Source organism: Asterias rubens, chromosome 15 (assembly GCF_902459465.1).
Source record: "Asterias rubens chromosome 15, eAstRub1.3, whole genome shotgun sequence".
Classification (NCBI taxonomy): domain Eukaryota; kingdom Metazoa; phylum Echinodermata; class Asteroidea; order Forcipulatida; family Asteriidae; genus Asterias; species Asterias rubens.
In genome coordinates, this window is record NC_047076.1 from 131001 (window position 1) to 156562 (window position 25562).

At 37.0% G+C, this 25562-nt stretch overlaps 3 protein-coding genes across 3 annotated transcripts; all 3 read left to right on the forward strand.

The window, feature by feature from the left end:
- Window positions 1-38: 38 nt before the first annotated feature.
- LOC117300003 (asparagine synthetase [glutamine-hydrolyzing]-like) lies at window positions 39-7999 on the forward strand. The gene is made up of 11 exons (XM_033783645.1): window positions 39-209; window positions 1456-1735; window positions 2008-2154; window positions 2778-2868; window positions 3212-3394; window positions 3701-3793; window positions 4088-4215; window positions 5069-5195; window positions 5863-6070; window positions 6477-6714; window positions 6889-7999. The coding sequence occupies exons 2-11, from the start codon at window positions 1487-1489 to the stop codon at window positions 7123-7125; spliced, it is 1701 nt and encodes a 566-aa protein (XP_033639536.1). The 5' UTR covers window positions 39-209; window positions 1456-1486; the 3' UTR covers window positions 7126-7999.
- A 5947-nt stretch (window positions 8000-13946) lies between these two features.
- On the forward strand, window positions 13947-23633 carry LOC117300023 (esterase OVCA2-like). The gene is made up of 8 exons (XM_033783672.1): window positions 13947-14026; window positions 17106-17199; window positions 18893-18946; window positions 19512-19643; window positions 20080-20145; window positions 20309-20449; window positions 23275-23334; window positions 23504-23633. The coding sequence occupies exons 1-8, from the start codon at window positions 13988-13990 to the stop codon at window positions 23614-23616; spliced, it is 699 nt and encodes a 232-aa protein (XP_033639563.1). The 5' UTR covers window positions 13947-13987; the 3' UTR covers window positions 23617-23633.
- A 78-nt stretch (window positions 23634-23711) lies between these two features.
- LOC117300024 (tRNA-specific adenosine deaminase 2-like) lies at window positions 23712-24472 on the forward strand. The gene has a single exon (XM_033783673.1). The coding sequence runs from the start codon at window positions 23734-23736 to the stop codon at window positions 24259-24261; it is 528 nt and encodes a 175-aa protein (XP_033639564.1). The 5' UTR covers window positions 23712-23733; the 3' UTR covers window positions 24262-24472.
- The last annotated feature ends 1090 nt before the right edge of the window (window positions 24473-25562 follow it).

The window sequence follows — 25562 nt, forward strand, 5'->3', positions numbered from 1 at the left end:
CGCGTCACACGTGGGCACCGTACTGTGTGTGACGAAAGGCTAGCATGCAAGAGCACCATGTTGTTTCATCAGCAATATTTTGTTTTCTTCCACCCCTCCTTTCGCTTGGCGATGCTATGTTGTTTGTATGTCTGCAGAGATACACACACAAGCTGAGCATTTATCCTTTTTAACGATCAACGTTCAGGCTGCCTCTCTTTTCAGGACAGGTTTGTAGTGTTTTTTATTTGTAAATGCTATATATTTATAGTGTTCCAACGACAACAACTTCCACCACTAGTTTAGTCAGCATCAATCACCACAAAACAACACTGCGTCTACTCATGGAGGAATAAATTAGAGTCTACTCTACAGTCTAATGCATGGTCTATTGCACTGCTATGGAAGGACATTTTATTTAGCAGCTCCCATATGTTTCCTTATTTAGACATTCATGTACATCTATTTATACCTCCATACTACCCTAGGAGCTAGAATTAGACCACAAGGGTATAAATATTTATACACTGGCATTTTATAATCCATGCTGGCCTTTATAAAGTAATTGTTTGTGTTTGTTTGTATTCTGAGCAAACTTATGATCTTTAAAAAGTTCTTGTGCTGATATCTATGCTGAAAAGTGAATGATAAGAAGGCTAAACAACAGTTAGCCCCTAACACTTAGTAACACTCAGTAAACTCATTTGAATGTTGAGTATTTCTGAATTTCACACACCAAAATGGCATTCCTTTAAAGTTGTACTTGATTAAGTGGCAAGTTTTTGATTAATTGATTAGTTTAAAATGAGTCAATAGATTAACTTTTTTAATATATTTTTATATATATATATATATACAATTTAAATACACAGTTAATTTATAGTTAATTTTATTTCCATATCCTATTTTTTTCTTTGTAAAAGAACACATCAATTACAGAAATAACCTTCAAACCATTTGAAGTAAACAGATGTTTATTTGTTCTGAATGTGAGTAAAAAAGAGATTATCATAAAAAGTTGATTATTAAAAAATAAAAAATAAACAATCAAATCATTTAGTTAGTCAGAAGATTTGTGCCACCACAAATCAATATTCTATTTTTATTCATTGTTGTTTTACTTTTTGTCTAAATATAAAGGTGTGCTGTGCCAGAGATTTGCTTTGTTTGTTTGACCATGGAGGTAGAATTCCCTCCATGGTTTGACCTTGTTGTTCCATTTTGTTTTGTTGCATTGGTTTTGTGTAAACTAACTCCCAGCGATTTGAAGGATAGATTTGTTTTGTGAACTTTTACCTTGGAATTTAAATAATGATGTCCAGCAAAACTATTACAATAGTAATCTGGAAACGGAACCACCCCCATTCTCCCTGTGCTTACAATGCATTGACTTGTGCTAGCATCCCTTTCTTACTGATCTTTGCTGTTTTTACAATTTGGCAATAAATATAAAATAATCTTATTTTGTCTCTGCAGTGTTCTTTGAGAAGACAACAAAGGATACATCATGTGTGGAATTTGGGCAATCTTTGGCTGTGACCAAGATGTTTCTAAACAGTGCAACAGTGCATTGAAAATAGCTCATCGAGGTCCCGACTCGTTCCGTATTGAGAACATCAATCACTACAATAACTGCTGTCTAGCCTTCCATCGATTGGTCATCGTGGATGACATCTTTGGCATGCAACCAATGAGAATCCGGAGCCATCCCCATATCTATGTGCTGTACAACGGAGAAATCTACAATTACCGCACTGTAAGGGGCTTTCCATTTCTATGATAAATATTTATTTGTATTTAGTGGCAGAACTGGACATGTTCATATTGAGGTGCCAAGTTCAGACAGCAAAAAAGACATTCTAATCCATTCACTGCTCCTTTTCTTCAATCTTATTTGGGTGGGGGCGGGGCAGTTAAGGGGGAGGTAAGCACCCCCCCCCCTTTGCAGGTTATCCCACTGTAATGTAGTGATTGTGTGGTATATCAATTTTAATTTTACCCATATGTTATTTAATCTTATCTTTTCAGGTGCAGAAACAGTTCAACTTTCAGTATTTGACTGAATGTGATGGTGAGGCTATTATTCACCTCTATGCCCAAGGAGGAGCAGAGTATGCAGCCTCAATGCTGGATGGTGTCTTTGCTTTCTGTTTATTAGACACAGCTGCCAAGAAGGCAAGTTATTAAACATATTAATAATAATACTGAAGTTATATATGGCGCACGTAACAAGGTACTTTATAAGGCGCTTATCATCATAAACAAATTCAGAAAGATTGTTATTGAAGTTATGAATCCTGAGACCAAATTATGTAGCACATTGTAAGGGTTAACAAGTGTAATTCACCATTGGCAGCAGGTCAAGTATCATGCTGATATGAAACAAACCCGAAACAGAATCCTGACCCTCTACCTGAAAAGCAAGCACAGTGAAAAACAGTCGTGTTTAGATGTTGTTGCAGAGAAGGTTTCAGATGCTGAAAGTAGCAAGATGTGTCCAAGTGTGATCCTTGTTAACTTGTTACTTGTTTGCTTGGATTGGTTAATTGGAATACTTTACATATCTTTTGACTTGTTGTGTTTCCTTCACAACTTGTGTATATTATTGTAATATTTACTTACTATAACGTTCCTGTTGTTGTTTGAGTGGTTTATACTATATTTAATTTATTGTTTCTACTCTTTTACAGTTGTTCACTTTTTTGCAAGTGTGTGTAAATGAAGGATGACTATTGTCACCATCATCATCATCATCCCCTGCAACCTGGTATTTACATAGGTTTCCCTCAAATTTACAGGTTTATCTTGGTCGAGACACATATGGAATTCGTCCAATGTTCAGACTCCTGAAGGATGATGGCTTTCTTGCTATCTGCTCTGAGGCAAAAGGTTAGTGTTTATTGTGTTTTCAATCATTCTCTCTCTCTCTCTTTCTAAAGCAAAAGCTGAAATATGATCAGATTGAAATATGATCAGATTGGAAGAGACTGATAAAGGTTTTGTAACGCGCCATATCTGTCAACTTGACACTCCTGGCACAGGTTACAAGGAATGATTTTGTAAATACAGAAACAGTCTTAGCATAAATCAAAAAGATATTTGGAAGTTTATTATATTAATTTTAGCAAACGGTCCTAGTACAAACCTCCATTGAAGCTACCAGTATAGTTTCCTTACATTTATTCTCATGACGAAATCCTAATTATTGCTTTATGTTCAATATTTGTTTCAGGATTGTTAGGGCTTGCCCATGGAGATGAAGACCATGATGTTGAAATTATTCCATTTCCTCCTGGAAATGTTGAAAGCTATGATCTTGAATCTTCTGGCAAAGTAACACTTTGCGAGAGAGTTGAGTTTCACTCCTTTGAGAAGAAGCCTAAATGGGCAGACATCCCAGCGGCTGTCAAACTTGGTAAATAATATGACTGATTTATTTTGCAACTTACTGTCAAGTTAATGACTGACAATTGGTCATTGAGATGATATTTCGCATTGCTTTGATATTTATACAAACATCCCTATGCTTTTATGATCATGAATGACTTTAGAAGGAAGTTTGTTTAAGATTGTACTGACAACAAGTGTTATTTAAACAATACATCAGTCATTTAAAAAGCACTTATTTAAAAAGAGTATCCAGCCTTTATTTTAATTAATTTTTTATTTGAGTTGATTCAGATTGTGGTTAATTATCAATTATTTGTTATATTAATTCTAGGTGAAGATATTCATGAGAATATCCGCCTCTTGGTCACCGATGCAGTCCGGAAACGTCTGATGACTCATCGTCACCTTGGATGTCTTTTGTCTGGTAAGATCTATAACTTCTTATTACTTAATCTCATCTTCTTAGTGCACCTCAGCTGGTATTTTTATTCTGTCTGTCAAAACTAAGGTGTGTTATTTCACACAAAGATTATCAATCAATCAATCAATCAATCAATCAAAATAATTTAAGTATGCACATTTATGTTCAAAGGCGCTTTGAAAAATAATCTATTCCATAAAAAAATGCTCTTGAGTACAATTGGGTTTTCAGTCTCTTCTTTGAATAGCTAAAATAATGCACCTTTTTATTGGTTTGTTGAATATGATTTGTTTTCAGGTGGGCTAGACTCAAGTTTGATAGCAGCTCTTGTGGTCAAGTTAGCCAAAGAATCTGGACTTCAGTACCCTATACAGACGTACTCTATTGGAATGGAGGGAAGTCCTGATGTGCTTGCAGCTAGAAAGGTAAAACAGAGGTCTATCGTATGAGCCGGTTCAACTGTAACTAGCAGCGGGGGCTGGTCGTAAAACAAATTTTTAAATTGCAATTGTTTGTAATTATGCAGTAATAAAAATAATAATCAGCTGTATGTACAAAGCGCCCTAATCTGCCTAAACAGCACTCAAGGCCCTTTACAGATTACAGATCTAAAATAAGAAGCAAATAAAAATGCCGCCCTGGTATAAAGCAACTGTACACAGAAGCAGGAATTTCATTAAACCCTTAAAAAAAAAATTAAACTCAGAAAACCCTCAAACGTATGTTGTTTGATATCATGTTAGGAATGCTATAATGAAACAGTATTATTATCTGTAGTATTTGTGTCTAGTTTGTTTCCATTCTGCTTGCAGTGAAACAGTATTATTATCTGTAGTATTCGTGTCTAGTTTGTTTCCATTCTGCTTGCAGTGAAACAGTATTGTTATCTGTAGTATTCGTGTCTAGTTTGTTTCCATTCTGCTTGCAGTGAAACAGTATTATTATCTGTAGTATTCGTGTCTAGTTTGTTTCCATTCTGCTTGCAGTGAAACAGTATTATTATCTGTAGTATTCGTGTCTAGTTTGTTTCCATTCTGCTTGCAGTGAAACAGTATTATTATCTGTAGTATTCATGTCTAGTTTGTTTCCATTCTGCTTGCAGTGAAACAGTATTATTATCTGTAGTATTCGTGTCTAGTTTGTTTCCATTCTGCTTGCAGTGAAACAGTATTATTATCTGTAGTATTCGTATCTAGTTTGTTTCCATTCTGCTTGCAGTGAACTAACAGTACTTATTAATGACACCTATTAATATAGCTTGATCTCTTCTTAAAACAGGTTGCAGCGCATATTGGCAGTGAACATCATGAGGTTTCTTTCACACCAGAGGAAGGAATTGCTGCCCTGGATGAGGTTATTTATTCTCTAGAAAGTTGGGATACAACAACAATCAGAGCCTCTGTTGGTGGGTACTTTTTTTACTTCCATTGCCACAAGATCATTTAAGATATTGAGTTGCATAAGAAACTTCAATAGGAGTCTCTTTAAGTGATGTTTCATAGGATGAAAATAATGTACACTATGGCCATTAGAACCGATGTTTCAAACAAAAGTCTTCAAGCCAACTAAGAAAGTTTCATCCTTAATAACTGACATTTATAGATGGTAATCAAAGTGATGCAATATCATAACCATCAAATTGAAAAAACAAACGTAGATAGAAGTCCCAACCTCCTTCCTAGTGGTGTACGTTCTCACTTCGTGTATAATGGTAGCCAATCAAAAACACAGATCAGAGTTTCCCACCCAGGGGTTAGAGATGTATGCAGAGTTAGCTGGCAATATGGCACGCTGCCCGTAGTAGCGAGGCTGTGGTTGTTCAGGCCTTTTCCCAAGAGAATAATTTGCACCAATATTGAACTTGTTAGTGTTTTCCGTGTTTCTTCTGACTCTCTCTCTCTCTCTGTCTCTTTTCTTGTATTTCCACTTCACTGCTTATGCTACACTAAATTATCTTTAATGCTTGTTGTGTTGTCAATTAACCTTTCAAAAAGACTCTGCTTGGGTCGAAACTTATGGCCATTACTATTTTGTGTGATAGTTAATTTTGTGATATTCTGTTACTTTTACAGGTATGTACTTGGTATCTCGCTACATCAAGAAAGAAACGGATAGAGTTGTGATATTTTCTGGAGAGGGTTCTGATGAGCTTGCTCAAGGATATATCTATTTCCATCAGCAACCCTCTCTTGAAGAAGGAGACGCTGAAAGTCGACGTCTTCTCAAAGATTTGTACCTTTTTGATGTATTGAGATCAGATCGTACCACTGCGGCCCATAGGTGAGTATCAAAGGGGTTAAACTATAAATACTAATTTTTGCCAAGAACAATGGCCCAATTGTGTAGCCTGTAATCTGACACCAGGGAGTCACTAACTATAGAAACCTTATAGACTACAACCTACAATCAATCAATTAATCAATCAATCAATCAATCAATCAATCAATCAATCAATCAATCAGAAAACATTTATGTAGCACCAAAAATCAACAAAAAATGGTGCTCAAGACAGTTACATAAAGCGTAGAGCATAAAGTTAATTTAAAAAATTTGAGTTCGAACAGTACCAGTAGTTGAAACCCTGTGCATGATATCCAGTCTATTGGAGTTTGCACAGTAATAAGATGCAGATGCAAACACCACAGTAAAGTATCCTATTTATGATTATTTTGATATTGTTGTCTAGCTTGGAGTTACGTGTTCCTCTGCTTGATCATCACTTTACCTCCTACTATCTGTCACTACCTGCAAGTATGAGGCGCCCTCAACAGGGGATTGAGAAGTACCTTCTCAGGAAGGCGTTTGATGGGACAGGACTTCTACCATCAGAGATCCTTTGGAGACCTAAGGAAGCATTCAGTGACGGTGTTTCCTCGGTTAAGAAATCATGGTACGAGAGTCTGCAAGAGTTTGTCAGCCAAGAGGTATGGTGATATTCTTTATTCATAAATATTTAAATGGCTGATAATAAAAGACATAGCTGGAGCTTTGTAAGACTGGCTGGCTTCATGTTTTCACTGTTTATCCAATCAACAACAATCTGAGTCATTTATCTAGAATAACTAATTATTATTACTTTCTTGGGTTTTTTTCTGTAGGTGGATGACGCTATGTTAGAGAATTCTCCCAAGAGATTTCCCTTCATCCCTCCAACAACCAAAGAATCTTATTTCTACCGTGAGGTATTTGAGAAGCACTTTAAGGGTCATGCTAAATGGATTCCATACAGGTGGATGCCAAAATGGTGTGGATATACAGATGATCCATCAGCAAGAGCACTTAAGCACTACAAGCAATCTGATGTAGACGAAGATAAGAAAGATATTGAAGTTTAGAATAGAGAGACACTTTCCTAAAGTTTGCCTGAATTGATGAGAACAGCAGTGTTTAACCATCACCTCATATTCTGCCAGTTAAAGCATGGAGGTTGGCTAGTTAAAGCATGGTTAAAGTTGTCAGTTCTTTACATTTTTCATGGTCAACTGCTCTCAAACTTATCTTAATTTTTTCTACAAGAAGATCAATAAAGACATGGAGCTAAACTTGTGCAACTTTTATCGTCTCATATCAGCTATATACCAAACCCTTCAAGAAACTTTCAAAAGCCTGCAACCAGTAAAGTTAAATGGCTGAAGAACACACCCTTGGCTTGTTTTCTGACGGCTTAGAGTTCTTTTCTGAGTACAATGATCTTCGTCATAAAGTCCCATTTTATACATTGATGTTGGCCCCAAGTAAAACTTCTGCGGCTAATACACCGGGCAGCGAAGATTACAGCACCTATTCACTTGTTTGATTGATTATACCAACTGAAGATATAAGTTCGAAATTCATTTTGTTTAAATGCTGAAATAACTTTACTTTATTAAAACCATTCATAGCCAAAAAGTGTTTCATTAAAACTAATGGTTGCAGCATTTTACTACTGTGCCATTATTATAAAAATATGTTTGATTGATTTAAGTGATACTTCAAAAGTAAACTAGATGATTGATTGAAATGTATGTAAACATCATGTGTAACCTGGTTGTTTATGTAAAAAAAACATCATCGTTGTTTAACAATAGGTTTAAACGAAATTGTTTTATTTTATGATTAAGTAGTATTTCATTTAGAAAAGTTGTCTGTAATATGTGGGTGGGATTGGGGTATTCAATTAATAGTTAACAACAAAATTACTTGAAACAGTTATTTTTTATTTTAATTAATTTCTTTAAAAAACCCTAGACGTTTTTTGTTACATTTTCTGGCATTTTTTAGTCTACTTGAATGTCTTAAAGCCATTCAATTTGAAGTTGTTCTTACTATTTTTAAAATACATTTCACACTGGCAAACACTAAAAGGAATGACTTAAAAAGTTGTCTTGTTTTAATTTCTGTGTGAAAGAGTGGAACCTTTGAAGGTCAACATCAATCCAGTATCACCATAGTAACGGGATAATGGTAATAAATAAATGTTAAAAACAATTTGTTTTCTGGTGTATGGTCTTCACATGAAAAAAAATACAATTTTTTTTTACATTTGCGGGCATTTCTTGGTCCACTTGTTTTAAAAAAAAAATTTTTACACAAATTATTCGTTGCAATGTGACATCCAGCATTCACAGGAAGCAAGTACCAGGGTTTATGTTAAATAATCCATGCCCCTCGGGGTTTGATCATGTTCAATAATCCATGCCCCTCAGGGTTTGATCATGTTCAATAATCCATGCCCCTCAGGGTTTGATCATGTTCAATAATCCATGCCCCTCAGGGTTTGATCATGTTCAATAATCCATGCCCCTCAGGGTTTGATCATGTTCAATAATCCATGCCCCTCAGGGTTTGATCATGTTCAATAATCCATGCCCCTCAGGGTTTGATCATGTTCAATAATCCATGCCCCTCAGGGTTTGATCATGTTCAATAATCCATGCCCCTCAGGGTTTGATCATGTTCAATAATCCATGCCCCTCAGGGTTTGATCATGTTCAATAATCCATGCCCCTCAGGGTTTGATCATGTTCAATAATCCATGCCCCTCAGGGTTTGATCATGTTCAATAATCCATGCCCCTCAGGGTTTGATCATGTTCAATAATCCATGCCCCTCGGGGTTTGATCATGTTCAATAATCCATGCCCCTCGGGGTTTGATCATGTTCAATAATCCATGCCCCTCAGGGTTTGATCATGTTCAATAATCCATGCCCCTCGGGGTTTGATCATGTTCAATAATCCATGCCCCTCGGGGTTTGATCATGTTCAATAATCCATGCCCCTCGGGGTTTGATCATGTTCAATAATCCATGCCCCTCGGGGTTTGATCATGTTCAATAATCCATGCCCCTCGGGGTTTGATCATGTTCAATAATCCATGCCCCTCAGGGTTTGATCAATGTTGCATGAACTGAGGTGTATCCGTAAGTTTTCTTGCCTTTTCATCGAAAATAACACATTTTTATGCAAATTTAAAAATCAGTGAGTGTTACGCGCCCAGGCGGGTCATAGCCATATTGAAGTTTCGTATATTTTTGCACAACACGGTACCATAAAAAAATAGACACTCGTCGTTTTGCAATAAACAGGCTTACTGTTTTGGTGTTCAACGCACCCTTCAATTTGAACGACATCAGACCGATGCCCGCCGCAATGTTTCGTATACAGTATTTATTATTCATTTTAACCGTTTCCATCTGCTTGGTGACTGGAAACCAAAGTCGTCTTGAGATTCTTCGGAACCTCTTGGTGGAAGTCCGTGGCTTGGATTCGGCATATTTAAGTAAGTTGCTACTGAAGTTTATAACTCCGGGTGTGACCACAAGGGCGGAACCCAGCCGATTTCACAAAATGCTATCTCAAGTTTAGGATGTAATTATGCGTGGTAACGGAACTCATTAAAATTCCTAAGACTAATCCTAAGTTAGGATCCTAAGTTATGAAGAGGATAGAGCAATGGACGGCTGGATGTTTTTAACCCAGGGTTTTATAATAATAATAACCTTATATAGCGCTTTTTACAAACGCGATACAAAGTGCTTATGAAATACAATAGCAACCAAACAAAAAGATAAACTACATGTTTTACAGACAAAACAATGCAATTAACGATGATTCAATCTAGAGTAACTTAGGTGGGTTTTTAATTGGGATTTGAAGGAACTCAAATATATAGGGGCTCACAAAAGAAAAATAACTTTTGAGCGTTTTGAGGGTTGAATAGAAATAGAAAAACCTTTAAGTAATTTAGATCTATAGTATCAATCTTTGTCAGTTACAGGAAAAGTTTCGGTAACATGCGATTGGGGGATTAGGGACGACGAAGCCTGAAGCCTCACGAGCTTTTGGCGTTTTGAGGGGTGAAATCAAGTGTCCGTGTGCCTAAAAATATGCACACTTGTCAAGCCCACACGTTTGGATCCGATTGCTGCGTTAGTTACTAATACATTAGTTACTAATACTTTGATGATAGGATTTCAAAGTAAAATAAAAAAATAGTGCCAAACACAGCTTGCGAAAAGGTGAAGAACTACTTCCCTCAACTTCACCAGTTCGTAATTTTTCTGTGCGTTGCAGATGGCCAGGATGACGTAGACCTAATTAGTGAGAATTATTACAAAGTTCGCGATGGAACACTCAATTGGTAAGGAACTGAACGATTTGCAGTAAAACATTAATATCATGGAAGGATGGAAATAATATTTGAGTTGAGTTTGAAATTGAAATTGAATAGAAGTAACAATTTACGTATCTTTAAATGCGGATCAATGCTTCGTTGTATAATAAAAAAAATTACATAAAAAGGCCTATACTGTTTTACTTAGAACTCAAATGCACCGAAGTTCTGGACTCTTGAGCGGTAAAAGCTGACCTGATAAAATCCCTAATTTGGTTCCGTTCCTTGATCTATGGTTTTAGGAGTACTGTTGTGTATGACCAGAAACAGCATAATACATTGACAGCTGGCCCCTCTGGAACTAATCACGATGAACTTGTGGCGCTGTTCGAAGGTATAACGCCATTTTGGTTTGATTTTTAATAAGGTACTTTTTGTTTAATGAATGTATATCTACCACCAGCATGGTAGACCACCAATTAAGTGAGCACACAATGATCCACATGCCAAATTCACAAGCGTTAGCTTTTTATAGCCTGGAGCCGATTTCACAAAGATTTTATTGATCGTCTATAGTCAATAGTTGTTCGAAAGTGTGATGCCACAGAACAAATCACGGTGGTGATACTGACATTATTTGTCTTACGATGGATTTGATTGCTTTGTGAAACCGCTATTAATTCACCGTTATGAAAAGTCACAGTTTTTGAATCAACAGGTGATAATAGGGTCTACGCTTTTGCTGGACTTGAATGCGCATCCAACGATGGTACAATCGAACGCAAGTATGTCTTCATCTCCTGGATTGGAGCAAGTGTGCCCCCCATTAAAAAATCTAAAGTCTCCAGAAAATAAGCCTTTCGTCAAAGCAATTTTTCTGGTGAGTTATTGTCAAAAAAAACAATTTCTCGGCGGGGGGGGGGGGCGTTCAGGTACTTAAAACTGCTCTATTCCTTTTGATTGTAAGTTTCAAGAGAACATTGATTTATAAAAAATATTCAATATCTTTAAATTTAAGAATGAATTACTTGAATATTTTATTAATATTAAAGAAGCTCGCAGGCAAACTGTGCCCAATTTCATTGAGCCCCTAAACACAAACACCTGCTTAGGACAAACATCTTTTGCTAAGCACAAATAGGTTTGCCAGTCAGAACACCATAAAGTTACCATTGCTGTGAGCGGTAATGCCCCTTTCATTCTTAGCCAAGACATTTGCACAGCAGAATGTTCTGTTTACAGGCTTAAAGTCACCTGGAAGTGGTATTTTTTCAAAATAAAGCTTTTGTCACTAATATATGTGTTTTGATGAGTGGAATGTGAATAAACAGTTAACTAAGGTTAAACAAAATCAGTTCTTATGTTATTTACAAATTTAAGAGTAGACCCCGACCCGAGAGGGCGCTGTTCGTGAAGTCAATCATGACTTTGCCTGTAATGCGTAGAGTAAACACAATTTCAAAGTACATGTACGGACCAAGTCGTGAGTTTGTACGTTTCAAAAAAACATTTTTTTGTTTTTTTTTTCGGCAATGCCGACCAGGTGTTTTGCTGCTGAATGCAGAAAAACACTTTTTGAAATGTACCAACTCACGACTTGGACGTACATGTACTTTGCACGTGTGTTTACTATACGCATTGCAGGCAAAGTCTGCCTCGATTGACGTCACAAAAGGGGTAGGCGGAGTCAGTCCCCCAAACAACTTTATATATTTTTTAAACATATAAATCGTGACAAACAATTACTAAAAAAATTGTTTTATTGTTCGTAAGCATATACTCTTATGTTTGAAAGGTGACTTTAAGTATTGATGCCCTATGTGTCCTACTCTGCTAGCTCACACAACTTGACCATCCATTACATTGAACGCTTTACTCTGTTTACTTTGCAGTCCTGGGACGAAGAGATCCTTGCTGATGATATCTCTGAAGTGACGATTGAAGCTATGTGCTAAAATGGATGAAGAGATCCGTTCATAAAAGAAATAATTATGTAGAATTAAAGGCAGTGGACACTATTGGTAATTACTCAAAATAATTACAAGCATAAAACCTTACTTGGTGACGAGTAATGGGGAGAGGTTGATGGTATAAAACATTGTGAGAAACGGCTCCCTCTGAAATGCCATAGTTTTCGAGAAAGAAGTAATTTTCCACGAATTTGATTTCGAGACCTCAGGTTTAGAACTTGAGGTCTCGAAATCAACCATAAACGCACATGCACAACTTCGTGTGACAAGGGTGTTTTTTTTCTTTCATTATTATCTCGCAAGTTCGATGACCGATTGAACTCAAATTTTCACAGGTTTGTTATTTTATGCATATGTTGAGATACACCAACTGTGAAGGCTAGTCTTTGACAATTACCAATAGTGTACACTGCCTTTAAGCGCCAAATAACAGAATGCAGCTACCAGCCAAAAGACCACATAGTGACATATATTTTTGTGACGGTAACCTACTCATAATTTCTACTAAGCAGATAACAGTAGAACAATATTTTCTGCTGAGAAGCAGCTTCATGAAATTGGGCCCTGTTCTTTAAAAATCAACATGCTGTCGGATCGGAAACATTTCGGAAACCTGTGATTACGTCGTGATCTGCAGCTTTTTAGTAAAAATAAATGTGAGGAGTTGCGGCAATCGAATTTTAATATTAAACAATGATGATGTATGAAGTGGTTATCCCACAAGGTTTGAAAGTGTTACTTTGTAACTAAATCATCATAATACATAATTACACCATGGAGGAAAATAAATTGGAACCGAAACTTTCGGACGATGCATTCATGATGTTTTACACGTCATGACGAACTCAGCACAAAACGGATCTTTAGTACAATGTCTCGTACATAAATTAATACTCTAGACAAAAGCCGGAATAAATCCAATTTGACGGCAAGTCGACGGCCGGGCGGCGAATTTGTTTTTTTCCCAAACGTCATTGCACTATTTTTTTCTCTGCCTCTGTGATTGGCCCTTTCCATCAAAATTACGTCATAATGAATTTGGCCTGCTCTTTTACCAAACCATCCAATGTCGTTTGGGGAAAAAATTTGCTCGCGGGCGTGGTCTCCAGCTATTTACAGTCGCTCTGCAGTTACAGTCAGCGCGCCGGTGTCGCATGCAATTATGTCCTATAATGCAATACTATCCGGAGGACAGTATTGCATATGCAATCATGTCTGCTGGACGGTTTTGCATATGCAATCGTGTCCGCCCAGACGCTGCTGCATAATCATCAATTGTGTCCGCCCGGATACAGTTGCATATTATGCAAAAACCGTCCTTGCAGTAAATTAAACGCCCCTGGTCGACGGACAAAGCTAACCAAAGTGTATGCACGCTCGCTTACCCGCGCTTGTCCACCGGACGTTTTTTGCATAACCCCGGACATGATTGCATTTGTATGCAAAAGTGTCCGGAGCGGACAGTATTGCACTGGGCGGCACACGTACCGGCGGGGCCTTGTTCTCAAAATAAAGGCCTCACAAATAACAAGAGCGCCCTCTACTGGTGGAAGAACAGTAGCGCATAACGTAACAAGAGAGCAAATTAATTATGTTGGATTTTGATGAATGGGTAAAAGGTGATAACACAAGAAATGTCATCCATAGTGGCTGCTTCAAGTGATAAACTGAAGGTAGTAATTCTCAATTAATTTTTGTAAATCTCTCAGCCAGGGTCAGAAAGCCTAAAATTATAAAAAGGACTAAATTGATCACAAAAAGACTAAACATCTTAGCTCACTCAGGCAAAATTTACATCAAAACTAGACATAAGAATTTGTTTGATAACAAATTCGAGGTGTTCGGATTTCTGGCCTGAATTAACGAGCCATCACTTTTTAAGTTTAGTTGACTGGGGAGATAGTGAGCTATGCTGTGTGTTATTGTGAAAACAAAGTGAATAGCTATTAAATAACCTTTTTTCTAAGCGTTTTTTAGAACTTCCAGTTTAAACAGGTGAAAAGGTCAATACAAGGTCATCAACATATTCTTTTTTGTGAAGTATAAAAAATTATGTGGAGCCCTTTCATATGGTGTATATTGTCGAGATGGCTTGTGTAGTTAAGGAAATATGAATTTATGAATATTGACGACTGTAGAAGAATGTTCATGAGAAGTTTCAAGTTCATACAAGTTTCAGTTTTTCTCAAAATTGGCGGAGAACGTTCAGGCAGAAGAAGACGGAGAAATGAAGGTTTGTCATATTAAACTTCAGCTTCCGGTTTGACAGGATTTAAAGGTCAAATGGGGTCACACTTTGTGCAAAACATATAGAATTGCCAGAGAGCTCAAAATTGATGTAATGATTATTAATGTACCACGTTTCATTAATAAGATACACAATTTTGTATGTACAAACTTATACTTCCGGGTTCGACCGGAAATGAAGGTCAAATGAGGTCACACATTGTAAACATTTGTAGAATCGTCGAAGGGCCTTAAAATTAAGTTATTATATTAATACACAAAATAATATTATTCAGATACGATTTTTTATAAAACAAACTACTACTTCCGGTTTCGACCGGAAGTAAAGGTCAAATGGGGTCACACCCTGTGTAAGATTTGTTTAATACTTCATGACCTTTCATATGGTGTAAAGATCACGTATGTAGCATATCTGATTCTGGAGATATGAGTATTTTAATAAAAAACTTCAATTTAATATAATGACGTCATCGATGACGTCATCATTCCAAATTTTGTTCTTTGTCATATACACGCTTTGGTCTAAGTACGTGGTAAGTTTCAAGTCCGTACATGCTGTATTTTTTGAGATAGCAAAATAATTTTTTTTTCGACCTCGTGTACCATTTTCGTTGTGACGTAGCTATGACGTCACACATTATATTTTTAGAATGCTCTTGAGTTTAAAAAAATTTTATGCATTGGACATTTTTTCATATTTTTATTCACTTAGGCTCTAGAGCCCAAAATAACATGATTTGTTACTTTAACTTCCGGTTTCGACCGGAAGTAAAGGTCAAATGGGGTCACGTTGTGCACCGCATTTGTAGATCTTTATAAGAGGTTTTATGTAAAAAAAAGAATCTTGAACGTAGCTCTTTTGGTTTTGAAGATATGATTTTTCTAATTATTTAAGGTTTATTTCACGTTTATTTAACGTAATGACGTCATCAATGACGTCACCATTCCAAAAAAGTTGCGGTGCCGTCTACTCACCGAGGTTGATGTTCATGAGAAGTTTCAAGTTCATACAAGTTTCAGTTTTTCTCAAAATTGGCGGAGAACGTTCAGGCAGAAGAAGAAGACGGAGAAAAAAAAAAAAAAAAAAAAAAAACTTAACAATAACAATAGGTTTTCGGCTAAAAGCCGAACACCTAAAAAGCTACTGCCTACTTTTTAGTTTGCAAACTAAAAAGTACTTTTTAGTACTTTTTAGTTTGCAAACTAAAAAGTAGGCAGTAGCCAGTGGTGGTGGTGGATTCCAGTTACTCCTAGAACTATTTCGGTTTCGTCCGGCTATCGTCTCCCATATATCAGGGAAGCCCATTCCAGTTTACTAAACACCAACGAACATCAGTAGTTGATAATAAGCTAGCCCACCTTGTTGAGCTGTTAATGGCTCCGCTTTTAACATCGGTCTCATCACTGTCACCATTACACAGTGATGAGACCGATGTTAAAAGCGGAGCCATTAACAGCTCAACAAGGTGGGCTAATAATAAACCTATTCGCTATAGACCTTATGCACATGACGTCATTTCAGTACGGCGCCCCCGCATTGAGGTCAAAAGGAGGTTGTTCATTGGCCAATCTATGTGCGTTTCGATTGTTTCGTCACCGTTTGACCTCAAAGATGGCGGCTGGATGACGTCAATGCATAGGGTCTATTGCAGCTGCGCATGTCCGTTACTGCTGACAACGCAATTTGTTTATCTCCAAAAAGGTCACGGGAGATAAACAAATTGCGTTGTCAGCAGTAACGGACATGCGCAGCTGCAATAGCGAATAGGCTTATTGGTTGGTTTTGTTTATTGGGCTATAGCATTTCCCATTCAACAGTTAGGATCATCCTTGTTACCAATGTTTGTGCGCAGTACAGCGCCGCCGTGCATTGTTGGTGCTATGCGGCGCTATATGATTTTTGGTTGTCAGTCATTTGTGTGATTTTACATGTTATACTTTTAAAATACATAAAATAACAATGATCTTTATGTCAGTTATATAAAACAAATATTGAGTGGCTTTAATTCGTGGAATGGAAGGAATATTATCGCTCTGTAAAATTTGAATTGGCTCGATCACAATTTTGAGGTTGAGTCATAATTTTGAGTAGTCTCGAGTCACAATTTCAGTGACTCAGACTTAACTCGAGTCATGTCGGCAAAAGACTAATGGACTCAATTATCATGCATCAGACTTGACTTGAGGACCTAGTGTGACTCATATAAGTCACATATTTTATCAAACCATAGGGCCTACTCCCTTTTTTTGTAAACTAAAAACAATTGCGATGATCTGATCATCAAGCAAATGATGGAATATCAGCGTTTAGAACACAAAATAAGATCAATGTAGACCAAGACTGCTAAGCCCAGAGTAACATCCTATTCATTGCGTTTAACACAATAACACCCTAATTAAGCTCTTCATTAAAGCTATAAACTTCTTACTTTCTTAACTTGTAATCTAGGGGTCACCATGTAATGACATCAGTATTGACAATGAGGTTGTTTATGTTTTTGATAGATTCTGTGTATCCATGGTTACCGCCAGAATGCCAAAATCTTCAGGGAGAGGACAGGAGCACTCAGAAAAATCATAAAGAAGTACACAGAACTGGGTAACTTATTATAACTTGTATTAACTAGCTTATTCTACTTATTATTTACGTATTATTAGCTGTTCCGACCTACCGTCGGAACAGGTATTGTTTTCGTCGAGATTTTTATTATTTTTATTATTATTATTATTATTCTTTGTTTCTCGCCAAAACCCCATTGAATTTGTACACCTTTTTTCTTTAAGTCTAAGCTCCTACACCATAATACAAAAGAGTGAGTTTTTTCTACCAAATTGAAGCTTGAAACATAAGCTTTACTCTTAATGTAAACAAAATTAAAAATCTTAATTAATTAACCACGTAATCTTCATTTGAGTATAACTGGATGCAGTCGCTTCCATGTTATTGTTAAATATTCTCTTTGGTAAATGCCATACAGTATGTACCTATCATGAGTTGTGACTTCTTGAGATGAGTCTACGCGTTTGACTATAACTGGATGCAGTCACTTCCATGTTATTGGTAAACATTCTCTATGGTAAATGCCATATAGTATGTAACTATCATGAGTTGTGACTTCTTGAGAGGAAGTCTACTCATTCTGTTTTCCTACCATCGTTCAGGACCCATAACAATCTAACCGAGTTCTGGGCCCATATACTTTGCACGCGACAAAGTACGAAGGTTTAGGGATTTCGTTCAAACGAACGTGCGTAATTAAATAGGGGGTTTTGACGACGACGACACACCATCGTGTCCACAGATTTACACTAAACTTAAACAGTTTGAAGATAATGATAGTTGAAAGCTTCCCTTAAAATATTACTTGCTGTGGTGTTGTAGTTTTTGAGAAATGAGCGAAACAAATGTCAACGTATATATCCTCCTCTTACCAGTTTTCTTACCATATTTAATTGGGAAATCTTTGAAACACTATATCTCAAGAAGTACAGGGCCAGTTTTTAACTTGTTTGTAGTTTAAGACTCCTTGGGGATAGGAGAAAAATTTGGAAAAACCGTGACCTCAATTTGACCTCTACTTACGGGTCAACCGGAAGTAGGACCATATCTCCAGAACTACTCAACCGATTTTCTAATTGTTTTCAGTTACAAACTCCTAAGACATTAATATTGACTGTGAAAACCCGTCACCCCATGTTGACCTCTACTTCCGGGTCAACCGGAAGTGGGACCATATCTCAAGAACTACTCAACCGATTTTCACATTTTTTTTCAGTTACAAACTCCTAAGACATTAATATTGACTCTGAAAACTCGTGACCCCATGTTGGCCTCTACTTCCGGGTGAACCGGAAGTGGGACCATATCTCCAGAAATACTCAACCGATTTTCTAATTGTTTTCAGTTACAAACTCCTAAGACATTAATATTGACTCTGAAAACTCGTGACCTCGTGTTGACACCTACTTCCGGGTCAACCGGAAGTGGGACCATTTCTCAAGAACTACTAAACATTTTTCAAAACTTTTTTTAGAGTATAACTCCTTGGTCATTGAAGCACATAATCAAAGCAAAACAACACGGAACAGCTTTGTGTTTGTTCACAAACACCTAATGTCTAGTTTTTATTATTAATATTTGTATTTAATATTTCTTCCAAAGATGTTGTGGTTCAATCTGTAACTGTAAATTAATTGAAACAACTTTAAACAAGATAAGAAATACTAAAACAACTTTTTTAACAGATGAATTTTTTAATACATTTTTTGTTTATGAATGTTATACTTTTTAGAGTTCATCTCTGCCCCAAATAAAGTGCAGCCGAGTGAAGGAGAAGAAGATCTTGGTAAGAATTGTAGCTGATACTAGTCAGTGACTCGCCATAATAAGGGTGTTTTTATTTCTCTAGGTAAATAGTATGTTTTAAATGTAAGGACACAATCTCGAATCTTGAATTGTTTTTCTTCTAAAAGCATTCCTACTGTCCTAGAGAGGGTGGTTTGCACTTGCGCATTCCATTTGCGCATTAGGCTTTAAATGCTGTGAAGATTGTGCCAATCAGATTATGATATTGTTAATTTATCATGAGAGAGATTGCAAGCTCCATCCATCTTTTACACAGTAGCTGGCCGTGCTTCTCTCTTGAACCCGTATCCATGTACGATTTGTTGCACACTTATGATTGGTTTCAAATTAATCTTGGTATGTTGAAGTTTCTTTAATAGTGATCCATCATTATAAGTAGGGCCTACTACATGACAGAAACCAAATCAGACTTCAAATCCAAATGAGTTTATCCTTTTGCAACCAATAACAATGTTTATGGGCTTTGAGCGTGACTGAGTGATGGATATTAGCGCTATATAAGAAGCCACAAATATTGATTGTTATTATTTAAAACATTTCATTAGACCAGCGTGGGTGGTGGTTCTCAACAAAAGAGAGTACTTTCAAGGCAAGCCAGACATCTGACGTCAACCCTGGTCTTGAAGAATCACTCACTGTAGTAGCACAGACAATCAAAGAGCTTGGACCATTTGATGGTGAGTGTTTATGAAGAAGGATTACGTTTGAATTATGAGACATAATAATCCTTAGCACCATGTAATGGTTTACAAGGTGTTGTAGCACAAATCAAACCAGGAATATCGGGGCCAACCACGACTCTTTTCGATAAGTGCACTGGGTTCTTTTACGTGCGTAGCACAACACACAGGACCAATGGCTTAACGTCCCATTTGGAGGACGGAGCATCATAGTTAAGTGTCTTGCTTTTAAATGTCATGACAGGAACTCGAACTCACACTCTGCTGATCTGAAACGTCAGAGTTTGAAAACGGTGCTCTACCGCTAGGCCATGATGCACCAAGTACTCTTTTATTAATCTTAAAATCATTTTAATAGACAATGAAAATATTCAGATAAGTTGTTATCTACTTTCTTATTAGTAACCGTTTATGTTCAATTTTTTTTCTTCAGGAATTTTAGCCTTTAGTCAAGGAGCTGCTTTTGCCGCTATTCTTTGTGCCTTACAGAGTCAGGGAGGTAAGAAATGGGTTGAATGCATAAATCCATAATAGTCCTTTTGCTTCATTGCATTGTTATTTACTTGTTTTATTTTTCATTCACCCCATGTTGCCATAACATTTGTATTTGATGTAGTACTGGTTACACACTAATGAGAGAAGTCTTGTCTATTTTTTTTTAGATACCAGATTCCCGGTTAACTTTGTCATCTTGGTTGCTGGTTTCCGTAGCTTGAGTTCCTGTCATGCTTCTTACTATGTGAATCCTATTAGCATCCCAACATTACATGTATTTGGAGACACGGATGGTGTCATTCCAAAAGGTAAATGTCTAAGGAAAGTAGACCCATATCTGAATTGATGGTGTGGTAATAACAATGGTTACGGCTGTAGCTGTAGCTATGTACAGTGCTGTAGCTATGGCTATGGACAGTGCTGTAGCTATGGCTATGAACAGTGCTGTAGCTATGTACAGTGCTGTAGCTATGGCTATGGACAGTGCTGTAGCTATGGCTATGAACAGTGCTGTAGCTATGGCTATGTACAGTGATGTAGCTGTAGCTACGTACAGTGCTGTAGCTATGGCTATATATGTACAGTGCTGTAGCTATGGCTATGGACAGTGCTGTAGCTATGGCTATGGACAGTGCTGTAGCTATGGCTATGAACAGTGCTGTAGCTATGGCTATGAACAGCGCTGTAGCTATGGCTATGGACAGTGCTGTAGCTATGGCTATGGACAGTGCTGTAGCTATGGCTATGGACAGTGCTGTAGCTATGGCTATGGACAGTGCTGTAGCTATGGCTATGGACAGTGCTGTAGCTATGGCTATGGACAGTGCTGTAGCTATGGCTATGGACAGTGCTGTAGCTGTAGCTATGTACAGTTCTGTAGCTATGGCTATGTACAGTGCTGTAGCTATGGCTATGGACAGTGCTGTAGCTAAGGCTATGGACAGTGCTGTAGCTATGGCTATGTACAGTGATGTAGCTGTAGCTATGTACAGTGCTGTAGCTATGGCTATGGACAGTGCTGTAGCTATGGCTATGTACAGTGCTGTAGCTATGGCTATGTACAGTGCTGTAGCTATGGCTATGGACAGTGCTGTAGCTATGGCTATGGACAGTGCTGTAGCTATGGCTATGGACAGTGCTGTAGCTATGGCTATGTACAGTGATGTAGCTGTAGCATGTACAGTGCTGTAGCTATGGCTATATATGTACAGTGCTGTAGCTATGGCTATGGCCAGTGCTGTAGCTATGGCTATGGACAGGCTGTAGCTATGGCTATGGACAGTGCTGTAGCTATGGCTATGAACAGCGCTGTAGCTATGGCTATGGACAATGCTGTAGCTATGGCTATGTACAGTGCTGTAGCTATGGCTATGGACAGTGCTGTAGCTATGGCTATGTACAGTGCTGTAGCTATGGATCCTTACCCCATCTGTTATTTTTACTTATTTATTTTTAATTTAATTTATTTTTTATTCTTAATATATATTTAGCATTTTCTATTGATTTTTAATTTTCTGCTTTTATTATTGCTTTGTGTACTATATTATGTTAAATCTATATTAATTTTATTGTGTACCCCAGATGTGGGGCAACAGATCTACGGATCATAGTATGTATTTGCTTTTGTTGTCCCTTGCCCATCTTGGGGTATAATGTTGTCAATGTATTTTGTTTTGTACTGTTATGGCGAATAAAATAATAATAATAATAATAATAATGTACAGTGCTGTAGCTATGGCTATGGACAGTGCTGTAGCTATGGCTATGTACAGTGATGTAGCTGTAGCTATGTACAGTGCTGTAGCTATGGCTATATATGTACAGTGCTGTAGCTATGGCTATGGACAGTGCTGTAGCTATGGCTATGGACAGTGCTGTAGCTATGGCTATGAACAGCGCTGTACCTATGGCTATGGACAATGCTGTAGCTATGGCTATGGACAATGCTGTAGCTATGGCTATGGACAGCAGTGCTGTAGCTATGGCTATTGTTATTGTAGTAACTATGGTTATAATATGGCTGTTGCCAAGGTTATGGCCATGACTGTAGCTAATGCCTATGATGATCTAACATAGGCTCTTCAGAGGCTAGAAGCCACAATCAGAGGTACGTGTTCTGTGGTAACAATGATTTCATAATTTAGCAAATAACACATCAGAGGATCTACCGAATCCTGAACAAAGAATTTGTAACCCCAAAAACAGCCTTTGTTTGTTGTGGTGGGGCTAGCAGATTTCCAGGGCTGTGATTCATGAGGCGCTGTACCTATGGCTATGGACAATGCTGTAGCTATGGCTATGGACAATGCTGTAGCTATGGCTATGGACAGCAGTGCTGTAGCTATGGCTATTGTTATTGTAGTAACTATGGTTATAATATGGCTGTTGCCAAGGTTATGGCCATGACTGTAGCTAATGCCTATGATGATCTAACATAGGCTCTTCAGAGGCTAGAAGCCACAATCAGAGGTACGTGTTCTGTGGTAACAATGATTTCATAATTTAGCAAATAACACATCAGAGGATCTACCGAATCCTGAACAAAGAATTTGTAACCCCAAAAACAGCCTTTGTTTGTTGTGGTGGGGCTAGCAGATTTCCAGGGCTGTGATTCATGAGGCACAGAGATAAAGCATGTACTGCCAGCTTGTCATTATTACTCATAGAAGGTTTTCACACTAAGCCTGTATACTGAACTTTAGTTTGAGGTTTCTAGATGGTATGGGTTAAAGGGAAGGTACATGTTTGGTAATTGTCAAAGACCACTCTTCTCTCTTGGTGTATTTCAACATGTGCCTCTAGCTACCGGGCAACCTCCGTAGTCTAGTTGGAAAGACACTGCTTTAGAATTGCAAGGGTCGTGGGTTCGAATCCCACCCGAGTAACAAGTCTGTGATACTTTTTCACAGGACTTGGGAAAGTACCGAGTATATGGTGCTAACACACATTGGTGTATGGGTAAAAACCAAAATTAATATTCTTTATCCCCGATGCAAATTTAACATCTCTGATATGTACACTGCGAGGTTTAAGTGGAGTCATGGTCCATTGAGGAGATTTAATGATAGAGGAACAGAACCAAACCATGAAAGATGAGCTTCTAACAGTTCTTGTACATTTGCTTTGTTTTCAGAGTCAAGTGAAAGTTTACTTGAATTGTTCACTAATTCTCAAGTCTTGAACCATCCAGGAGGTATGTATAAGATGTGTAAATGTTTCTTGTAATGAAACCAGCAATAAATAAATAAATAAATAAGTTTGAAAAGATGGAATCCTTTAATGGATAAATCAAACAGTTAAAAAAATAGATTGATATGCAGTTGCAGATTAATAATGTGATACGTTTGTTTCTCGATCTTCAGGTCATTTTTTACCAGCATCTTCCCCTCAGAAGAAGATATACTTGGAATTTCTTGAGTATTGGTTTACAAAGAAACAGCAAGAAAGTACAAACTTGAAGACACAACGACCTTGACTGCATAGTTAAAGATCTTTAAACATTGACTAATGACTCTTAAAACAATCGTCTAGTCTTCTCTCAAGCTGTTCTTAGTGTATGTCTGCATAAGGAGTCAGCTTGTATCTTTTTAAAATGGAGGATGCAGAGAAACCTCATAGGAATTGGATGAAGAAAGCATTGGATTCAGCAACTGCTGCCCTCAATCGGGGAGAAGTCCCAGTTGGGTGCTTACTTATTTATGATAACAAGGTCATCGCTACCGGCAACAACAGAGTCAATGAAACCATGAATGCTACGAGACATGCTGAGTCCATTGCTATAGAGGGTGCTCTTCAATGGTGCAGAGAAAACTGTTTGGCATCAGAAGATGTCTTTAAGGAGACAACTTTATATGTGACTGTAGAGCCGTGTATTATGTGTGCGAGTGCTTTGCGAATGATTGGTGTACCATTAGTGGTGTATGGTTGTGCGAATGAACGATTTGGTGGTTGTGGATCAGTCATTTGTATCCACTCTGATAATATTCCTTCTCTGGGAAAACCATTTCAATGCATTCCAGGAATTTATAAAAAGAAAGCCATCCAGCTTTTGAAAAACTTTTATAAAGGACAAAATCCAAATGCACCAAATCCAAAAGTCAAGCCTGGGAAAGATACATAAAATGATAGTATGGAATTGCAATTGAAAATAACTTAGCGGTTATAGTCAATGCACCATTTTCACAATTCAACCATGAGTATCTGTATCTTGTACGCATACAATCACCCATGGGGCTGTTGCCACATGGACATGGTTCAGGGTGTGTAGAGGAGTTAACTATTTGGGTGAGCCATTGAAATTGAAATAAAGCATGCCATGTTAACATAGCTGTCTTGGGGGGGGGGGGGGGGGTGGCTGACAACGGTTTATATATATATTTTCATATTCATGACAAGTTAATTTGATTTTGTTTGTACTTGGTTTCTATCTTGAAAACAGAGTACAAATTTAAATTTGTGAAAAATATTCATATTCATGACAATTTAATTTGATTTTGTTTGTACTTGGTTTCTATCTTGAAAACAGAATACAAATTTAAATTTATAAAATTCATATTCATGACAATTTAATTTGATTTTGTTTGTACTTGGTTTCTATCTTGAAAACAGAATACACATTTAAATTTGTGAATAAAATTCATATTCATGACAATTTAATTTGATTTTGTTTGTACTTGGTTTCTATCTTGAAAACAGAATACAAATTTAAATTGATAAAATTCATATTCATGGCAATAGGAGACTTTCCAACGCTAGGTGGCAGCAGACATACTGGGTAAATTTCCATTGTTTACGTAGTTCTGGACATGCGCATAATTCTTAGAACAATGGATTTACCCGGTAAGTCTGCTGCCCTCTATCGTCCCAGAAAGTCTCCCATTTAATTTGATTTTGTTTGTACTTGGTTTCTATCTTGAAAACAGAATACAAATTTAAATTTATAAAATTCATATTCATGACAATTTAATTTGATTTTGTTTGTACTTGGTTTCTATCTTGAAAACAGAGTACAAATTTAAATTTGTGAAAAATATTCATATTCATGACAATAAAATTTGATTTTGTTTGTACTTGGTTTCTATCTTGAAAACAGAATACAAATTTAAATTTGTGAAAAATATTCATATTCATGACAATAAAATTTGATTTTGTTTGTACTTGGTTTCTATCTTGAAAACAGAATACAAATTTAAATTTATAAAATTCATATTCATGACAATTTAATTTGATTTTGTTTGTACTTGGTTTCTATCTTGAAAACAGAATACACATTTAAATTTGTGAATAAAATTCATATTCATGACAATTTAATTTGATTTTGTTTGTACTTGGTTTCATTCTTGAAAACAGAATGCAAATTTTAATAAAGAGAAACATAAATTCAACCTTTGATCTTAATGTGTTTCTGTTTGGTTATCTGTC

What these genes read in the sequence shown, in the direction of transcription:
- LOC117300024 (XM_033783673.1), top strand. Translation starts at nt 23,734, where the DNA reads ATGGAGGATGCAGAGAAACCTCATAGGAATTGGATGAAGAAAGCATTG.
- LOC117300003 (XM_033783645.1), top strand. Translation starts at nt 1,487, where the DNA reads ATGTGTGGAATTTGGGCAATCTTTGGCTGTGACCAAGATGTTTCTAAA. An exon ending in TATCTGCTCTGAGGCAAAAG is followed by an intron (nt 2,869 to 3,211) that starts GTTAGTGTTTAT and finishes TATTTGTTTCAG; the next exon opens with GATTGTTAGGGCTTGCCCAT. An exon ending in AACAATCAGAGCCTCTGTTG is followed by an intron (nt 5,196 to 5,862) that starts GTGGGTACTTTT and finishes TTACTTTTACAG; the next exon opens with GTATGTACTTGGTATCTCGC.
- LOC117300023 (XM_033783672.1), top strand. Translation starts at nt 13,988, where the DNA reads ATGTCATCCATAGTGGCTGCTTCAAGTGATAAACTGAAG. An exon ending in TGAAGGAGAAGAAGATCTTG is followed by an intron (nt 18,947 to 19,511) that starts GTAAGAATTGTA and finishes ACATTTCATTAG; the next exon opens with ACCAGCGTGGGTGGTGGTTC. An exon ending in TGCCTTACAGAGTCAGGGAG is followed by an intron (nt 20,146 to 20,308) that starts GTAAGAAATGGG and finishes ATTTTTTTTTAG; the next exon opens with ATACCAGATTCCCGGTTAAC.